Source organism: Harpegnathos saltator, unplaced genomic scaffold (assembly GCF_003227715.2).
Source record: "Harpegnathos saltator strain DR-91 unplaced genomic scaffold, Hsal_v8.6 scaffold467, whole genome shotgun sequence".
In the NCBI taxonomy this organism is placed as follows: Eukaryota; Metazoa; Arthropoda; class Insecta; order Hymenoptera; family Formicidae; genus Harpegnathos; species Harpegnathos saltator.
This window is the reverse complement of record NW_020230280.1, coordinates 61,840-80,706: the sequence shown is the minus strand read 5'-3', so window position 1 is coordinate 80,706 and position 18,867 is coordinate 61,840. Positions and strand designations below refer to the sequence as shown.

At 47.3% G+C, this 18,867-nt stretch overlaps 1 protein-coding gene across 3 annotated transcripts; it reads right to left on the bottom strand.

The window, feature by feature from the left end:
* Positions 1-3,535: 3,535 nt before the first annotated feature.
* On the bottom strand, positions 3,536-18,055 carry LOC105185021 (uncharacterized). 3 transcript variants are annotated; one of them, XM_025302054.1, is made up of 3 exons: positions 17,757-18,055; positions 8,774-9,007; positions 3,536-6,216 (listed from the first exon to the last, which is right to left on the bottom strand). In XM_025302054.1, the coding sequence occupies exons 2-3, from the start codon at positions 8,964-8,966 to the stop codon at positions 5,864-5,866; spliced, it is 546 nt and encodes a 181-aa protein (XP_025157839.1). In that variant the 5' UTR covers positions 8,967-9,007; positions 17,757-18,055; the 3' UTR covers positions 3,536-5,863. The 3 variants fall into 3 exon arrangements, with proteins under 3 accessions (XP_025157839.1, XP_011142528.1, XP_011142529.1); XM_011144226.3 differs by having other exon boundaries at positions 17,315-18,042; XM_011144227.3 differs by having other exon boundaries at positions 3,536-6,198; positions 17,315-18,030.
* Between the last annotated feature and the right edge of the window lie 812 nt (positions 18,056-18,867).

Genomic DNA, 18,867 nt, shown 5'->3' with positions numbered 1-18,867 from the left:
GTTGCGCGACATGGAGAGCGGCAGCGGACATGGGCGGATCATTGGTGGATCTGATTGGATGCAACAGGACATCATCAATATCATCATCGGTGAGTGTCTGACTCAATGCTCGCAAAAGGCCCTTTTATTATTATGTTGTGCATGCCGCAAATTTGCATTGACTCTTGTAACGAAAAATATATTCCATGAATTATTGTCATATATTATTGCCATATATTGTTGCCGTATATTGTTGATGTATATTATTACCATATATTATTGCCTACAATGCCATGTATTCTCGCCATATATTATGGCTACTTGAAATCGCGCGAGCAATCGAGAAAACTGAATTTACCGGTAATCGCAAAGGCGCGGCAGACGTCACAGATGAATGCTGGCAGCCCGTCTCAGGGTTGCCCGATAACAATACTGATGCTGCAATTTAACCTTAAATAACAGCGGTCTCCGATCGCAAGAAACTTTCTATTGCGGACTAACCCTTCGAACGGAATGTCCCCGAGAAGCGCTCTAGAGATAAATGCTAGTTATAAGCGAATTTGATCGATAGCAAATTTAACCTACGATATCTCCTAAACGGCGTACGATACAGGCACTTTTTTACCACAATATAGTCCTATATCAACCACATTCTCACCATAAAGTTCGACTCCCAATTCACAGTAGAAACGGAGATATTAACAGTAAAGTTAAAAATTTTAACCTTCGATATCTCCTAAACGGCTCACGATACAGGCACGTTTTTTTGCAACAATAGTCCTGTATCAACCCTATTCTCACCCTAAATCTCGACTCTCAATTCCCAGTAGAAGCGGAGATATTGACGGTACAATTTGAAAAATTTTAACCTGCGATATCTCCTAAACGGCTCACGATACAGGCACGTTTTTTTGCAACAATATAGTCCTGTATCAACCCTATTCTCACCCTAAATCTCGACTTCCAATTCCCAGTAGAAGCGGAGATATTTGACGAAATAAGTTGAAAAACTTTAACCTTCGATATGTCCTAAACGGCTCAAGATACAGGCACGTTTTCTTGCAACAATATAGTCCTGTATCAACCCTATTCTTACCCTAAATCTCGACTTTCAATTCCCAGTAGAAGCGGAGATATTGACGGTACAATTTGAAAAATTTTAACCTGCGATATCTCCTAAACGACTCAAGATACAGGCACGTTTTTTTGCAACAATATAATCCTGTATCAACTTTATTCTCACCCTAAATCTCGACTCCCAATTCCCAGTAGAAGCGCAGATATTGACGGTACAAGTTGAAAAACTTTAACCTTCGATATCTCCTAAACGGCTCAAGATACAGGCACGTTTTTTTGCAACAATATAATCCTGTATCAACCCTATCCTCACCCTAAATCTCGACTCCCAATTCCCAGTAGAAACGCAGATATTGACGGTACAAGTTGAAAAACTTTAACCTTCGATATCTCCTAAACGATTAAAGATACTGGTACGGGCCTTTGTCGCCTAAACGGCTCAAGATACAGAAACACGCTTTGGCCACAATATAGTCCTATATCTATCCTATTCTGACCATAATGCTCTACTTTCAATTCCCAATAGAAACGGAGATATTAACAATGTGCGAGACCGTGCTTGTCAAGTACGCTATTGTGGTTGTAGCACAGACATAAACCGCCTGAAAGTGGATGTAGCATGGACTTCCAGTACATGTAGGTTTTACCACCGAAACCTAAAAGTAGACGTAGCATCATAGTTCCTCTCTCAAAATGGATGCAGATGGCGTCCTTTCCCAGTGCGGAAAGTCGGTGTCGCAGAAAATGTCGTATTGGCCGCTGTCATGTTCCTCTCTGCTTTGCAACGATTCAAGTATAATAATTGAGATATGACAATTATTAGTCATTATTATTAGTTCCTCAGTTTGATATTTTGAATATTAAAAATTTTCGAGCAGTTTGCGTAAAATTTATGTCGGAAGCTGTTGATGAAGAAATAAAATAACTATGATCGAGACTCGTTTCGAGGTATCGAGTGCACTGATGCTTCGAGAATCGCAACCGTTGCTCTTTAGTCATTTGGTGGAAGGGATCGCGGCGCGACAATCCAAGGAAGCAACTCCGTATTTCCTGAGATGTCAGTTCGTCCGATTGTAAGTTTTACATGTATATTATCGTCGGGAGTGTCAGAAGTAAGTTTCGTAACAAAATATCATTAAAGTGCTGCCGAAAATCGGGTATTCTATGGCTATGTTGTGTATAATATCACATGCTCGCAAGGTTAAATCCAGTTGAGATCCGAATCGTTGCATTGTGTGTTTTCGATCTGCCAAATAATAATTTGCATGAGAATTATGATTAGCAGCACTGAAAAGTAAGTCACACATTCTTATTTAGTAAAATATCATTGAAATGCCGGTAAAAATGCATGTCACGGGCGAGGCGTCCTTTGTATCGAGTGAAGTTAACGCTTTTCATACTTTGAGAATCGCAGCCGTCGCAATGTATGATTGCCGACTTCACTCGTCAGGATGCAATCGCTGAAAACGAATATTCATGGACATATACATTCGAATGAGACTGTTTGTTTTGAATGAATTTAATGTTGTTGCCGCTTTATTATGTTATATTGTGCATTTATACGGTCTACATATTGACATAACATTGAATATTATTTTTACATAGTCGGTAATGTCAATGCTGTTTAATTATCATTTATGAATAAAAAATCTCTTATCTAGAGTCGATGTTCTTTAACCCGTGCACTCAGATGTCTCCTCTGAGGGGACATCGTAAGTGTCCGCGAGATGGCTCCGAGTGCAAAGGGTTAACATTTTGATGGATAGTCATATGTGACTTTATTTCACTAGCACTTACCCTCTACCAAAATATTGACAGAATTTTGTCTAATATGCGTTTTCTCGAAAAAATCATTTATACTGGCTTTAATTAATTTATGTTTATTGGTAATACCTTTTTCAGATAATAGATTTATGAATATAATATTATGAATCGATAAAGAAATTTTAAATTATGAGACTGTATCTCTTATTCATATGCAGTAATACACTAACAAGTTCTCACATTCAAAAATTTTCCATAACGTTTTTTATACTTGTTAGATGTTTGTATATTATTTTAAAACATATATTTTTCGGATTATAATATATATATATGCGACATTTTAATTCTTTTTGATCGCAACGATTCGTTATAATAATGCATGTACAATTATTAGTTTGTGAAAAATAGCGCAAAAAATTTTTATATATGAAAAGGAAATGAATGTTCACAGTTAAATTATATTTTTTGAGCAAATCATAATGATACATGTCGATATTCTATTTTAAGAAATCTTTACACGAAGTAAACCCAAATGTTTTTCAACTTAGTCAAAACAATAAGATTTTTCATCAATTTTGGCATGGTAAAATATAAAAGGTTAATGTTGGGACTCGGTAGTGCATATTATCTGATAATTGATATTAGAAGTATGTAAACATGGAAAGAAAATGGAGGCGATGACACTGCAATCAATATAAATGACAAGAAATCACTCTTCATGTGTGAAAAGAAATTTTATTGATAACGTAGAGACGCGCTCGAGTACGTATATAAATTGTGTGTATAAAAGTATAAAAAATAAATAGCGACAGCGTCGTCATTTTGTGAATCTTAGGGACAACGAATCGATCGTGATGCGCACTCTCGACAACGGAGCTCTGTTAATTAGGCTTCTTATATTATCATTACGAATGTAAAGTATAATACAAACGAGTCAAACACACTGTGACTCGGTGACAGAGAATGTAAAACGTTAACAAAGCTGCAGTTGCCGTTAAATATTCTCCGCAAGATGACGTAGAAACTTAAAGTATCTCTCCTGCCTCCCCCTCTCATTCTCTCTATTTTTCGTTCCACAAGTTCACTCTTATCAAGATCAGAGTATCATTGGGCAAAATAGAATTATTATTGTTTACTCGTCTATATTTTCGCTCGGGTGTTTCTCGCTCACGGTGCCGAGGAATAGTACCGTACGTTTTAGCAGATTATTTCGACGATGAACCGTCGAATCGCAATATCGACCGATGCTTTTCGTCAACGTGTTGCGTGCTATCGAAATTCACTTGCGTCAGAGACGAATCTCTCCGCTCGCTCCGGCTATGAGAGATCGCGCGAAGGCTCCGGCTGTGATTACGCTCGCAGAATTGCGCTCCGCTAATTAGCGCGCAATTGGTCGCCGCAAGCTCTATATCGCGTCGGTGCCCGTCTCTATTATCGCGCGCGAGTGCGCTATTTGTCTCGCGGTGCGCATGCGCGCGCGCGCGCGCGCAAACACGCTCGCGCCATTATCTTAAATTACTTTTACGCGACCTCGTTCGCGGGGAGACCACTCCTCGCGACAGTCGATTTATAATCTACGCTAATCGTCCTTAATTGACAGAGAGTCGGTAGGCGAATAGGGCCAATCGCATGCGATGGTATCGCGTATAATTCTCGAAAGATTCTCACAGTTGGCTCGTAATACTATACACTTCGCCCGACGATCGTAGGATGACGTTGAGGACGATTTCTGTTTGAACGATTGAATGACGATCTCTCGAAGTTGTCGCGCGCGCGCAGAGAGATCGATTGAATAGAGACAAAATCTGACTCGCCATGTGTGTATGAATTATTATTTTTTTCAATTGCGATATAAACTCGGAAATCGATGCGCGGGTCTCTGCTGTCTCGTCTCGCGTGGCAGTGATCAGCCAAATTATTTATCCGACGTACTTGTTAAATATTCGCCGTACATCCTTGCGCACATCCTTGTCATTTCGATATTCCGTTTAACGAAATATATCATCAGCGTGCGAGACATCCGTTCTTGGGATATATTTCCAGAGTGAAATCTAAGAACATGTCCTCGCGGTGCGGCAGGCGAGACAGTTTGAACGTGATCCTAGGATTACGAGTTACAAAGCTTCCGCGTCGATTGTGCCAGTCGAATTGGTTCGCCATTTCGCGTGGTCCGATCGAGTTAATTATTGCTCTCTACAATCGGCACAATGGGCCCTTCTCCGAGTCCTTGCTAGATCCAAGTCGGCTCCAGAAACTCGCGGACTTGTCTGCGATTATAAAACCGCTCCACTTTCGCGTATCAACCTCTCATAAATTATCCCGCAGAATACACACACACATACATATACACGACACGCGTACATTTGAGTATTCGGTACGAATACTCGACGTGTCATTGTCGTTTCGATCGACATCCCCACACAGACGTTGACACAGATTTCTCTGACGTCGTCAGTCGTCTTCCGACTTTGCCACAAAGTCCAAACGGAACATCGGCAATAATCATTCCGTGAACACAATCGCACAGAAGATTATCATCTTTCCGGGGTGATAGATACAAAAGCAGTTCCCTATTTTCGCGTATCGAGAAGCTACCTTCCATTGACACGTTCTTCTCACGAGTTCTTCTCTCGTCATCACTTCTTCGTGGACGCAGAACCGACGTCTGCGATTACTCCGCCGCGAATCGGGCACTTAAGGACGTCTCCTTCTCGCTCTCCCTTCCTCTATCTCATTCTCCCTTCGTGAGAATACGAATAATGACTCACGCGTAATCCGAAATGATACAATGTTTCGAGGAATCGCCTGTAGCCTGAGTTATCTCGGGCGCCAAGTATGATATCCCGCGAGGTGATAGCTCGCAGTTGCCTCTTCGATAATGTCGTGCGAGCAACGGACGAGCATTTGCGCCGCCGTACATTTCTCGAGTAGCGCTGTACTTATTTTCCGGTTGTCAAACCGAGTTTGTTGAGCATCGCTTGCGGCTCGGCTTGCGTCCGCGGATCCGATGATTCTCGCTGAGCGGGTCGGAGCAGGAGCAGCTCTACGCTGGCGCCTGCACCACCGGCCGGTGCGTCGGCACCGAGATCACGTAGATGTCGAGCTTCTCGCCGGACGTCTTGTTCACGATGTCGGCGTAGTTGACGGAGTCGTACGGTGGCGGCGCGAACAGGTGATAAGGCGGCGGCGGGCTCTCCGCGACCCCGCGCGAGCTCACCTCGGCGGGCTGCGCGTACGGTATCGTGAGGGGTCGCGCGGCCCGTCGGCAGCACCACTCGGAGCAGCTGACGATGAGGAAGAACGCCACCAGGCCGCCGAACGAGCCGATGTACCAGACTATCGACCACGGGTCTAACGGGTTCTGCGGGTCGCTCTTGACTATAACAAAGTAGGAACCTGTGAGGGAGCCGTTTGTTAATAATAATAGTCATAGCAGCGACAGCAATAATCGCGTCGGATTTCGTCGGAGAGTTGGGCTCGTGCGAGATAATCGCACGAACGACGCGATTTCCGCGCTTTCGCGCCGCGATCTTGTCGTCGTCGTGTCTCGCTCGTGTTATCGCTCGCCATCTTACATTAATGAGCAATGAATCTGTTTATGAAAAAGTTGGGTGTATCTCTATGAGGAGACAAATGGAGAGGGAGGGGGCGTGGAGATATGAGAGAAAATCGAAAGATGTGTGGCGGGAGGGGCGATACTTAATTAAATATCGCGCCTTCCGAGGATCGTTCCACGCTGATTAAGGATTGCTAAAGAATCCCCGGGAGGGCATGGGAAATTAAATCCGTCGGTGATTTTCCGACGGAATCACGCGACTTGTTGTTGCAGACGATATATCCAAACTCGAGGCAAAAACTACCTGCCGGACACCGCTCTCGGATCGTGAGACGCGCAAACAGACGCGGTTCTACTTGCGCGAGCCGCGTGCTCCTTTGTTTGCGCGTCTCGCGATGTCGTGTCCGCGGTAGAAATACGACGCGACGCGACGAACCGTGAATCCAAAGTCATCTCGGTGCCGAGTTGCGTTATCCGCCGCGAGAACTCATCGGCGGGACATTAAAAGAGCGCGGCGTTGGGCTTGTTTCGAAAAATGATTTATAAGATTGGCAGGCCTAACTCAGATGCGTTTGCTAATTAATCAGCTGTTCAATCATCAGGATAACACGTAATCACAAATCTCCGTATCCGTATCTCGATCTAATAATAGCTGAAACAAAGTCTATAAACACAGAAACAGTACACGGCCGTGTGACGTCCAAGTGTGATCAGCTGATCAATTACGCAACGTATCTAAATCAGTTTAAGGCCTTACCAACCTTACGACAGAAAGCAGAATTTCCGAGACCGATCTCGAAGCAGGCCTGTTATATCTCTTTGTTTCCCGACGCCCGTGGCGTCTGGAGTTCGCGGGCACGCGCGTGTGTATTATGCTCGCAAGTCGATTGCAAGTCGATTCGAAAATTCGTCGCTGACGAGCCGCGAGATGAATTTTGACGATCGGCACGCTCGCGGCGTGACGACGATTCCGCACGCTCGGCACGATCGAAGCGCGTTCAGCGGGATCGTTCTCGATACGGCAGCGGCATAAATATCGCGCGGAAAGTCTTCGAAACCACGCCTCCGGTCTTTTTGTTTCCTTTTTTTTCTTTCGACCGACCGCGGGCGCGGGGGACGTAACACGTGAGACTCATGCACTCACGGCGCGACACGACGCTCCGCCGATCGCGGCCGTTAATGCGTGACGCGTACGACGCGACGCGACGACGCGACGAGCCCGTGGCTCGATGTAAATGAAGATGAAGAACGGCTGCGCATCTGCATAAATCCTTGACGCGTGTGACACTGTCTCTCCGGGAGTTTGTTCTCCGCGCGGCCGGGATTTTAACGGGAAACGCGCGCCGGGCAGATCGCGAGCTTCGTTTTATGGATCTCGTTTCTACGTCCCGCCTCGCTCGACCTTGTTCAATTAGACGATAAATTCCATCATTCCCAAGGTAATGAAACTTTAATACGATCTCTTTCGTCGTGTGTACTCGCGTCCTCTTAGATTTATTCCCAGCATCGTCACGGCGGGGACCATGGACACGTCTGAATGTATCTAATCGTCCGATTTTCGATCGTCACGACAATTGATAACTCATCGCTTCGATATGTCGCGTACAACAGAGAAATCCAATGAGACTTCCCGTCGTGATTGTTAAGTTGTGCCGGTCTTCCGGTTTCAAGGCTAATTTCACATTCGCCACATACTTACTTAACGCCCACAAGCGCAGTTGTTTACCGCGTGAGCATCGTTCGCGGAGAACCGAGTCGAGCTGGCAAAAAGCAGTCGCAGCAAAAATTGAGTATGGTTCTGTCGAAACACGTAATTGTTGTATAATGGCGCGGGTAACGATCACCCGCGATCGATGTGTATTTTCAGACCCGACGATTAGATTCACGTTCTGCGCAAGCGGAAAGCCGCTCGACTCGCTGCTCTCGCGCTCGCCTTAACGCGAACGGATACGGTATACACGCGCTTCACGGTCGATTGACTCGAACTTGACAATGCCGCGCGCGGGAAGAAATCCCGGGGAGGTCAAGAGTGCAACGTGATATCGCGGGAGCAAAGAGGCGGCGAATATATACACGCAATCGCTAATGCATCCCGGCAGAAGGCCGAGTGGCGCGGCTCGGTGAAAAGTAATTATGCGCTTTTCATGATTTTCCGGCGACGTATTGAGCCGCGGGCCGAGCGGTAAGAAATTGACGCGGGGTCACGGCCCCGCGAGAGGGGGGAGAAAAACGGGAAAAACGGCGACGTTTTGTGCGAATTGGGATAACGGGAGCGATCCCGGCACGTCATGCGCGATGATTCATAATTGAGCGCGGAGGATCGACGTGACACGTCGGTGTTCTCTCTCAAGTGGGGACTTTTGTAAGCGTGCACAAGTGAGATACACGCGTCCTTACCATCTGGGTTTCTTCCTTTCTCCAATCCGTTCTTGCGGTTCTCCTCGTTGTACTCGATCACGTAGACCGCCTCCTCGTCGTCGTCATCGTCGTCATCGTCGTCGTCGTCGTCGGCGGCGGCGACGGCGGCGAATTTCGAGATGATCGAGTGGCGATTGTCGTTCACGCCGTGCGTCACTTTATTGTCCTCCATTCGTCGATCAACTCCGATGTTGTAGCTAGTTACCGTGTGAGCTGCAATAAAACAATCTTGTTAGTCGCGCTTAATTATGCCGCGCGAATGCACGTGTTGTCTCGCCCTCCCTCGCGTGTGGCTTAAAATTGCATTCCCCGCTCGTACCTAAAATTGCTCCGAAGTGTTTCACGATTAACTGTACCGGTTTACTTCAACAGCGTATCTCGGAGTCTAATCGAGGTCGAAAATCTTGGTGCGAAAACGACGGAAGGATGGTTTATTTCGCTCGAAAGCGCGACAAATGTAGACGCGAGATGCGCGAGAAACTCACGCGCGATACACGTGTTTGTAAATGTCAGAGCGAGAGTTTTGCGGAAAAAATATCACGTTCGTGAATTTTCGAACGGTGAAAACGGGGCGACGACGCGACGGGAGAGTCGAGAGTCTCGTTATTCTTAGATTGACTTGTTGTCCGGATATTCGCGCCGATTATCTGAAAACATTGCGAAAATAACGGGACTGTAGAGCGAAGAAATAATTGCTGCTTGTAGGACGAGCCGCGCTGCGCACGTCGACGTCGGCATTGTCACGGTGTATATATTTTATCGTTCTTAAGAAGCATCGCGTATCCACTTTACGTCGCTCCGCGCTGATAAACTCTTCGCGCGAACTTTTGAACTTTAAAACGGAAGTCTGTTTAAAGTCGCCGCGTGCAGGCGGCTTCTCGTGAAAACGACTCCCTCTGTCGCGTGGGCGTTGTTTGTGGAGTTCTACCTGGCACTTGGGAAAACGGCTGAGGTACATCATGTTTACGGGAGACACCGGCTTGATCGAAATATTCACGAGATTCCGGTCGGCGACGGAATCGAGATAAATCGCTGGCGGGACGCGACGGTAACGACGAATAATGTCGTCTAGCGACGACGCCGAGTCGATGCTCATTGTCGCGAGGCGCTAAGCTCACATTGCTAGGTAAAAAAAGGAAGGGTTAATCGGAAGAGTTCAATCACTCTCAAATACACGACCCTCTGAGCTGATTCTCTCGAAGTCGATCCTGCCGGAAATGCCGACGCGTTGGTACTTTTTGGATCGGTCGTTTTTGGCTCGAGAAGACGAGAGACTTTCGGCGAATGAAGTTTCAGAGCTGAGCTGCATAATAAAACGTGATTTTGCGTTCAATTTTGCGCTGGCTTCGCGGCCACAAGTGCGCAATAATCTAGGACAAAGACGTGACGAAAAGTCGATTACCGTATTTTCGCTTGTTTTCCGTCCGTGAAGAACGCGTCGCGCGCGACGCGACGTTTGGTTATGCATCTACACGCGCGCGTGTTATCGGAAGGTACACACGCGTAGCTCACGTCGAGCTTTAGCGCGGGACATTTTAACGATCGCGCAGATCCGAGATACCGATAATTCATTGATTCATGAAACTACAGCTCTCTCATGGCGCGATATAAAAGACGCGGCTTTTCGTACGCATTCTCGTACGACGAATAAATCCGACGAATCTAATAAAGAAAAAATAAGTAACGGCAGAAAATTTGCTTTTCAGAGCTTCTGCGCCAAAGGCACGTTGACGCGATGCAGTGGAGGCGGCGGAGGCGGCGGCCGGTGAGTCGATTTTTAGTACAATAATTGCGTTTTTAGAAACGTATCTTTTGTCGCGTAGCGTGTGAATTCTCTGACTGATCAAACTATTACAAAATTATCAAACCATCTAAATGATGATTATAAATTGTTAACATATTGTTATATACTATTATTGATTTATATTAGAAGTTATGGCAAAAGTCTATAACTGTAAATTTGTTTGCGATACATAAAGATGTCAGCGATATTTTTAGACAAACTGTTTTATTCTTGGTTACCACACGAGTGAAAAATGTAATTGGACGAGTCGCAGGTCAATCGGCTTTTTAATCGGCTTTTTAATCGGCTTTTTAATTCGACCAACTCAAGGCGTTTGAACCCCTGCGTTAAGACGTTAAGATTATTCGAAAATGCTCGAATCTGCAATTCGGTAAAGCGCAAATCGACCATTACATCGCACAGATTCCAAATGCACCTCGTCCCGTCCGTGATTAATTGATAATCGAAAGGTGACGCTGAAGGTGAATGCGTTAATCGTCGGGGAAATTACGTCGGGGGTGATTCAATTGATTAAACGACGAACAAACGCACGGCTCTAATTAACTGCGCGTTCTGCAATGTCGCGGCCGTCCTACGCGTTTTTTAATGCTGCATCGACTTCGAACGGCACTATCGTCCTGATAACGCGTTGTTTGCCCCGTCAATAATTAACCGGGGCTTTTACATAACTGAATAGCCGAATAATTAGCATCGACGCTTTGATATTGCCGTCCGCGGCGTCTATCGACATTATTCCATTCGAGCGCGACGTATTATTAATACGCGCTGCGTCGGCGCTACTCGACAAGAACGAGGAACAGAAGCGGGGAAAGCGAGCGAAGGTACGTTTGATGCGAAGAAAGGCCGCGTTTACATCAGACGTCGTCGGGGCTCTTGTTTCTTCCCCAATCGTATTGAATTGCAAAGCCGTAATATATCCCAACACACACACACACACACACACAAAGTCTCACCGTTACAGAGAATGCAACGCGAGCTACGCTCGAGATACACTCTGAACCTTTCGGAAACATGGCGGCGAGCGCGGCAAACTTGACGATAAGCGGCTGATAGAATCTCACGCGCGAGGCGCCCGGTATTTGTTCACCGATGGTAATTAGATGATCCGACGATGCAGCCGGCGGGGTGACGTAATGCATCGCGATAAACGAGCCGGTCGCGCCATCGCGCGAAATCGCAGTCTTTCGGAACATCTCGGCATACTTCCGACGTTACACTCCTCCGCGACGACCTTCGGCGTATCGGAATCACTCGACGCGTTCGCGACCTTCGAGTACGCTCGTTCAAGTTCGCGCTTACTCCAGCCTCTCTCGTGCTCGTTCGCCGACACTCGATCGGCACGTTCTTGGTGGTCGCTTCGAGCCGCTCGTGGAGTCCGCTCTTGCCTCATTAACCGAGGCCGAGCCTTTTCCCTTTGCTCGTGAAAACGCTGAGAATCTGCGCGGGGATGCGCAGATCGAGTCGACCGATACCGGACGATCGTTGATGTTGTTCCTAAAGACCGAAGAAGAGGCGCGATCGACGAGCCGAATGACGCACCTGTTATCGCGCATTTCGCCGAAATCGCATGCGGAATACTGCTTCCTGTCCTGTCCACGTCGTCATCGTCATCGTCGTCGCGTACTTTCCCACTTGGCGAATATTAAATGTCTCGTTTTACCTCACGTCCCGCGTTGATAGGGATAAAGCAAGATTTACGGGGACGGATCTCCGGAGTTGCTTTGGCTCGCGCCGAGTTTCTCATGCTAAAAAATCACCTGCCGCTTCGCGGTCCCACTCGACGACCCGGCTGAAGCAACCCGGCTAGCTGACCCGCGCGATGCACGTAGGAAGTGTGCCTAATAGTCGCCGCGAGCACGCGAAATCATTCGAAAGCGGCAAGTTCTCGTTTGAAAAAGACTTGCACTTTGCGCCCAAGTCCGTCGCTCTGGCGTCGCTCCAAGTTCGCCGTGTGTGTTGTTATCGAAAGTATTGTTAGCTGGCTCGGGGAGCGAGCATACGTGTCGGTCGCGTATACGTTATCTCTCTTTTGTTCATCTGCTCTGGCTCCGGCGATAAAAAAAGAAGTGGAGCTCTCTCCGCCAATATGAAAGTCAAGTGTGCGCAAGTCGCCGACGTCGTCCGAGCCGTGCATGCAGCCGGGCGGCTGTCGTAAAAATTGCTTGGGAGAGGAAAGAAGAGCGCGCGACGGTGATGCGGCTCGACGTGTGTGATAACAATTAACGACGGTGCGAATGAGTTTGCACCGCAGAGTCTCGGTTTTTCCTCGGAGCAGAGGCGAGCGGGAAACTTGCGGCCTCGGGATGTCTTTGTCGAATGTAGGAAGTTTCGTCGTAATTGTACGTTAAGTACTGCAGGATGTATCCGAGGTTGTATACACATACACACATACACACACATCTATGTAACGGTTCCTAGTCTTTCTCGTACATGTATATTTAGCAACGGCGATTACATGTTCGTACATCCGTTAAATGGCGGCTGCTTACTCAATCGGCTGGATTCGAAAGACACATTAGATAAGGGGCGCCTGAGCGCTGGGCCGTTTCAGAGCGTGAAAACTCGAGTCGTGGCTGCACTTTGGCCACGTTGTTCCGCATGACACCGCGGCCAGTTTAATCCTAATGGACGGTTTTCTCGGCAAGAGTCACAGATCGCTCGGTGTCGATACATCGACGATTACGGCGAGTCGAGAGATAATTGTTTAATGACGATACCAGCGTCGTCAGCGCCGGCAGCGGCGGTCCCGCAAAATTCGCGCGAGTCGCCCCGATTGAATCTTCGCGTGGAAATTATGTCGCGAGACGGGAATGGCACCGCGTCGCTCGGCTGAACGGGGTTTAGATTATTTAGAAGCTGGCTATCGAAAAAGCCACATCGACACCGCTCAGACGCCGTTGAATTATTACGACTTGCTCTCATTAATAAAGCAACGGCGCGACGCGCGACACAGCTTGGCGTCCCGGCCGGCTTATAAAATTCCGCGGAGGAAACTTTATCTTCTCCAAGTGAGAGACCATGCCGCTATCATTGAGTAAACTGCGCGTTCAATTAAAGCGCGTGTTCGATTAACGCAGCGCGCCGCGTATTTTCTCGAAGATACGTAACAGGCGCCGCTCGCTCGTCTTGCTTCGCCACGTCGCCTTGCGCCGCGTCCCATTTAGACGCGACGAATTATTCGCTGTGATAATATTTTGCGTTTCGACACGTTGCGTGTCAACATACATATTGCTCAAAATGAATGAGTAAGAAAGAAAAAGGAGAACAATGCGCGCGAGCTCCTCGCAATCGGCTACTGTTCGATGACTCCTTGTGGCGAGAATCACACATCGATTCATTGACGCGTTGTCCTTATCGATCTTTCTCCTTGATCGCGCGAAAATTCGGCTTCGGTTTCCATTACTGCAGAAATTGGAATTGGCTCAGCTTCCGGTTTCGACCAAAATTCAAAGCGAGTTTCGGTTACGCAGTCGAAATCGATCAAATTTCCATTTTTAATTTTATTCTAGTAATTAAATGATGTTTACGAAGAAAAAGTACATACGCACGCGTACATATATATGACCTTCTTAGGACCTCCACGAGAGTTTCGATTTCCGGTCGATTTCTGCTGTCGACCGAAGTCGACACACAATCGACTATTTGTTTCAAGTGTCGGGCGGAATAAAAAGAAAAATTTGTCTCGCGTTCGGACTTTAAGGGGACTGGAGAATCAGATTGCTGAAAAATCGTGCTTGTTTTTGATAATATTTTGTGACGAACTGAATAAATGTGCAAGAATGAGAATTTTAGGTATATTTATATAACATATGAAGAGTAGACAAATTTTGTTTATTAACAAATATTCATATAAATATATACGATATATATAGCTGAAATATAATCTCCTTTTTCTTTTCAAGTTGTCGTTTTTGCAGTAATATCTCGGCTCTCGATGGTCCGATCAAAGCGAATTTTAGCTAGAAATCTTGAGGAGGCTTATCATGATCCGGTGAACTACTACAAAAAAAATCGAACAAAATTAAGAAAATGGCGGCTATTATTAGGAAAAAATCCAAATTTTTCAGTTCTTTTACAATAAAAATAATTAATATTTGGAAATGAAATATTTTGACGTAATTGTCCATGGTTCACCTGAGAGCCAGATAAACAAACATTATTACTTTAAAATTTCAAGTCGATACGAAGCTCAGTTTCGGAGAAATCATTGCAATAAAATTTCGAGAAAAGCGCGTTTAAAATTTAAGTGAACGTATATTTATATGAGTATTTATTAATAAACAAAATGTTTCTACTCTTCATATGTTATACAAATATATCTAAAATTTTCATTCTTGCACATTTATTCAGTTCGTCACAAAATATTATCAAAAACAAGCACGATTTTTCAGCAATCTGAGGGACCTCCAGTCCTCTTAACGACAATCGAAAGCGCAACTTTCTACTCGCTCAGCAACCTACCGTCAACCGCCTAAAGACACGTCGGCCGGGTAAAAAAATTGGCCGCGCGACAAGGCGGAGGGGTCAAGTGTCCGGTGCAGCCGCTTGATAGCATGCTTATTGATTATCCGGGATATTTTTCATGTGGAACAACGCGCGCGCGGCGAGAGACACGGAGAGGAGGCGCAGAGCGCCGGACCGTTAGCTGCCGCTAATCGGCCGGACGATCGAAAGTTCACCCCGACCGATCGCTTTCGTAGGCTGCAAGTGGACCAAGTCGGTCTCACTTGGGTGGCGGCGGCTCGAACAGAATTTTCTCGTCTCGGCGCGCTCTCGCGCTACAAAGATAAATCTGTCACTCGTACACGGCGCTATGTAAAATTCACGTGTGCGGCGGCACACGCCGCGATCTCGCATTACGGGTTCTTTCAAAAAACACCCGCCCGCCCTCGCATGGCCACGCGCGATCGCCGCTTTCGCGAGTTCGCGCGAGATTCAACTCTGTCACAGAAAGCGAGAGAGAGAGAGAGAGAGAGAGAGAGAGAGAGAGAGAGAGAGAGAGAGAGAGAGAGAGAGAGGGAGAGGAAGGAGATGACTTTCACGATGGCGAATCTGCGAAACTCCTGAGCCTCCGCGGGAGGACTTTTCTGCAACTTCAAGGAACGCTCGATTAATACGTGTCTAAGTGTTCTCCCGGTAACGTTCGACGTTGTTATGTAAAGTTTACGCGCGTAAAGCTGCGATCAGGTCACGATTGAGTTTCCGCCGCTCGCCGGGCTGCTCGCGAGTCTTCTGTTTGCCGCGGAGATTTTACGTTGCCTCGATATTTCATACACCGCGCGAATTTATCTCTGAGACACTCTGTTCTGCAGTCTATGTGTATGACTGTGAGCTGATGATATCCTGCGGAGGAGGGGGGGGAGAAGGATATCAAGCCGCGCATATAAGGATTCCGCGAATTTCGAGAAACGCGAGCGTCGAGAGGTGTCGCGTGAATCACTGCGCGATGTCGGTTGCGTTGATGATGCACTTTTCAGAAAAATATCACGATATATCGATATATCGTATCATACAAGCCGCTTTCTTCCCGACATGGAAAACTGTCGTAACATTTGACGGTTACGTATGTTTTGCGGTAATTGAGCGTGAGAAGCCCGCGCGATCCGACGCGGACCGAATTAGATTGACGGGTTAATGAATACCGAAAGGCCACGGAATGAAGGTTTAATCGAATGGCCGAAACCGCGTAATCGTATCGATTACAGCGTGCCTTGAATAATGTAACGTTATCTATATCCGGAGTCGTGCGGGTCGATCGAAACGCGGTCCAACGAACGAGACTTCCTCGAGCGTGTCGATAAAACCGCCGCTTCGACGACGTCCGTCTTGCTCTTCCTTTTTCCCCTTTTGTCAGCTCTCGGTGTGTCTCGATGCACGCGGGTTACTTTAGGTTACAGCATCTCGAGTTTCTGCGTCGTTCCTTCGTGTCTCGGCCACGAAGCGCCGTGCGACTCGCGCGCAATATTCGAGGTGTCTCTGAACGGAAATGACGGCAGATTCAACCCTAAGCGGATTTAAGCAAGATTTCCCCTATTAGGTTCCGCTGAGCGCGAAATTTCTGTCGCGAGATTAGTCTCGCGTGAATTCGCCTTTACACGAATCGCTTAATTTCCCGTTAACCGCCTCGCACTCGGGCAAATCTTGGACACGAATCCGTCGAATTTCACGAGAACCCGCTCGCTGAATTCCCGAAACTTTCTAATCGCCTCAGCTGATTCACTTTCCGCGGAAGATCTTCAGTAACGTCGCATCGTCACACGCGGCTCTCAGCCGCGATCATCGTGAAATCGCGACCGATAAGCATAACCCGCATCGGTGTCGCGCAGCTGTCGAAACGAGTCGTCGCCGAGGTGACCAGCGGTGGTCTCGCACGAGCGATTCGCGATTCTTCATTGTATCTCGGTCATCCGAAGGAGGGAAAAACCAACGCGACACGTTGAATCGCGGCGTCCGCGCGGGAGTTGACGCAAAAACGCTCGCGTTGAACCTTCAGTAACGAAGAGACAGAAAGAGAGAATCCCGTGCGAAGGTTCCGGTATTGGTTCCTCGCGTTCGCCCGACGATGACTTCCGCTGACAACGACGCGCGCGATCGATGAACTTGGCGCGAAAACTCGTCGCTAAACGCGTCTCTCTCTCTCTCTCTCTCTCTCTCTCTCTCTCTCTCTCTCTCTATCTCTATCTCTCTCTCTCTCTCTCTCTCTCTCTCTCTCTCACCTGGTATGGGCGCGTTGAGGAAGGCCTGGTTGCCCGTCACGAGGAGCAGCGTGATGACGAAGAGGGACCACGCGAGCACGATCATCCTGGATCGAAGCGATCAGTAGGCAGCGTCGAGAGTATCCGTTCGATCAGCTTGCCGAAGCGTTCGGCCGACGAAGAGCACGCACCACGACGGAAATCTTGCCGCACACGATCCTCACGTTGCCACCGATGCGGTTCTGACGTGACGGGAGTTTAAGGGCCGCACGCTGTTGTCGCGTCGTACAGTTGTGACGAGCGGCTGCCGGCGAGAAAGAGAAACGCTGAAGGAAAAGGAAACGTCGTCTCTTTCCTCCCGCTCTTCCTCGCTGTCTCTCTTTCTCGTTCAGTCGTATCGAACACGTTTTTCTCGTCCACGGTTCTCTCTCTCTCTCTCTCTCTCTCTTTTTTTCTCACTCACTCTCGACGAGGCGCGCCGCTCTGGATGACTCGGCTCCGCCGCCGACTTCTCCGACCGGTTAGCCAGCAGTGAACTGCTCGTGTTCCTGCCTGGGGTATCGTAATATACATAAAGTCGCCAGATAAGCCACGGCTGACACCCCACCACGGACGCGCGCCTCGTCCGTGGGACAGCCCGTTCCTGCTCGCTCTCTGGTGCGCGCCACTGAAGAGGTTGAAATACTCGCCTCCCAACGTGGAGAGCAGCGCAACGTGGTCTCTTCCTCGCTGCTGGCCTCGTGGCCCCGCTCTCGTGCACTAAGCGTCAATAAACGCCTTCACTTCCGTAAATAGGCATTGCCGGTTTTGATCGCGTCTCGATCCAATTCTCGTCTCGCTTTATACCGTGGCATCTTCTCCGAGCTGAAGGCAAGGGACATGAACGGAACTGCCGTTGTCTTTCTTTCCTCTCTCTCTCTCTCTCTCTCTCTCTTTCTTTCGTAATCTTGGACTGTGTCTTGGATTATCTTGGACTGTCAATTTCCGGCTGCGCGTCCCCTTTTGCCATAGTAAAACTATACGAAGGCTTGTGTGTCACGGGTCGAATCGCGAGAGCAAATAACATTGGACGGAGACGGCAAATATTTGCTCTCCGAGCCGCGCTCATTGCCGATACCGTCCACATACGCGGTCAGTTTTTTCGAAACGGCGTTCGATTTTTCAAGGCGTCGATGCGTTCCCCGGAATCTTATCCTTTTCGGCTCTTTTAAAAGAACTCTTTTAAATTTCCTTTTTACCGTCGATTTTTTTATCTTCGATCGGAACCGAAAACAAATACCCGATTATGCGTTGATGTCGGCCAAAATCGAAAACCGTGACCGAAAACCGAAATCTTTGTGGAAATCCTAAAAAAGTCACACGTATGTCCGCACACATACGTCGTATGATTCTTCTTCGCAAATATCATAATTTAATTATTGAAATAATAATATTATCGCAATCCTAGCATTACAAATTATCCGCTCTTCTGCTACAAACTCGCACACTCGGCGAAGCCTCGAACAATATTATTATTTTACTCTAATACGTGATTTAAGCAAATCATGTTGCACATAAATTAAAAGGTATTCATA

Excerpts from the sequence above, each read along its gene's own strand:
- LOC105185021 (XM_011144226.3), bottom strand. The coding sequence starts at position 17,399 with ATGATCGTGCTCGCGTGGTCCCTCTTCGTCATCACGCTGCTCCTCGTG. Across the intron at positions 9,008-17,314 it reads CCTCAACGCGCCCATACCAG|CTCACACGGTAACTAGCTAC; the intron begins GTGAGAGAGAGA and ends GTTTTATTGCAG. Across the intron at positions 6,217-8,773 it reads GAAAGGAAGAAACCCAGATG|GTTCCTACTTTGTTATAGTC; the intron begins GTAAGGACGCGT and ends GCTCCCTCACAG.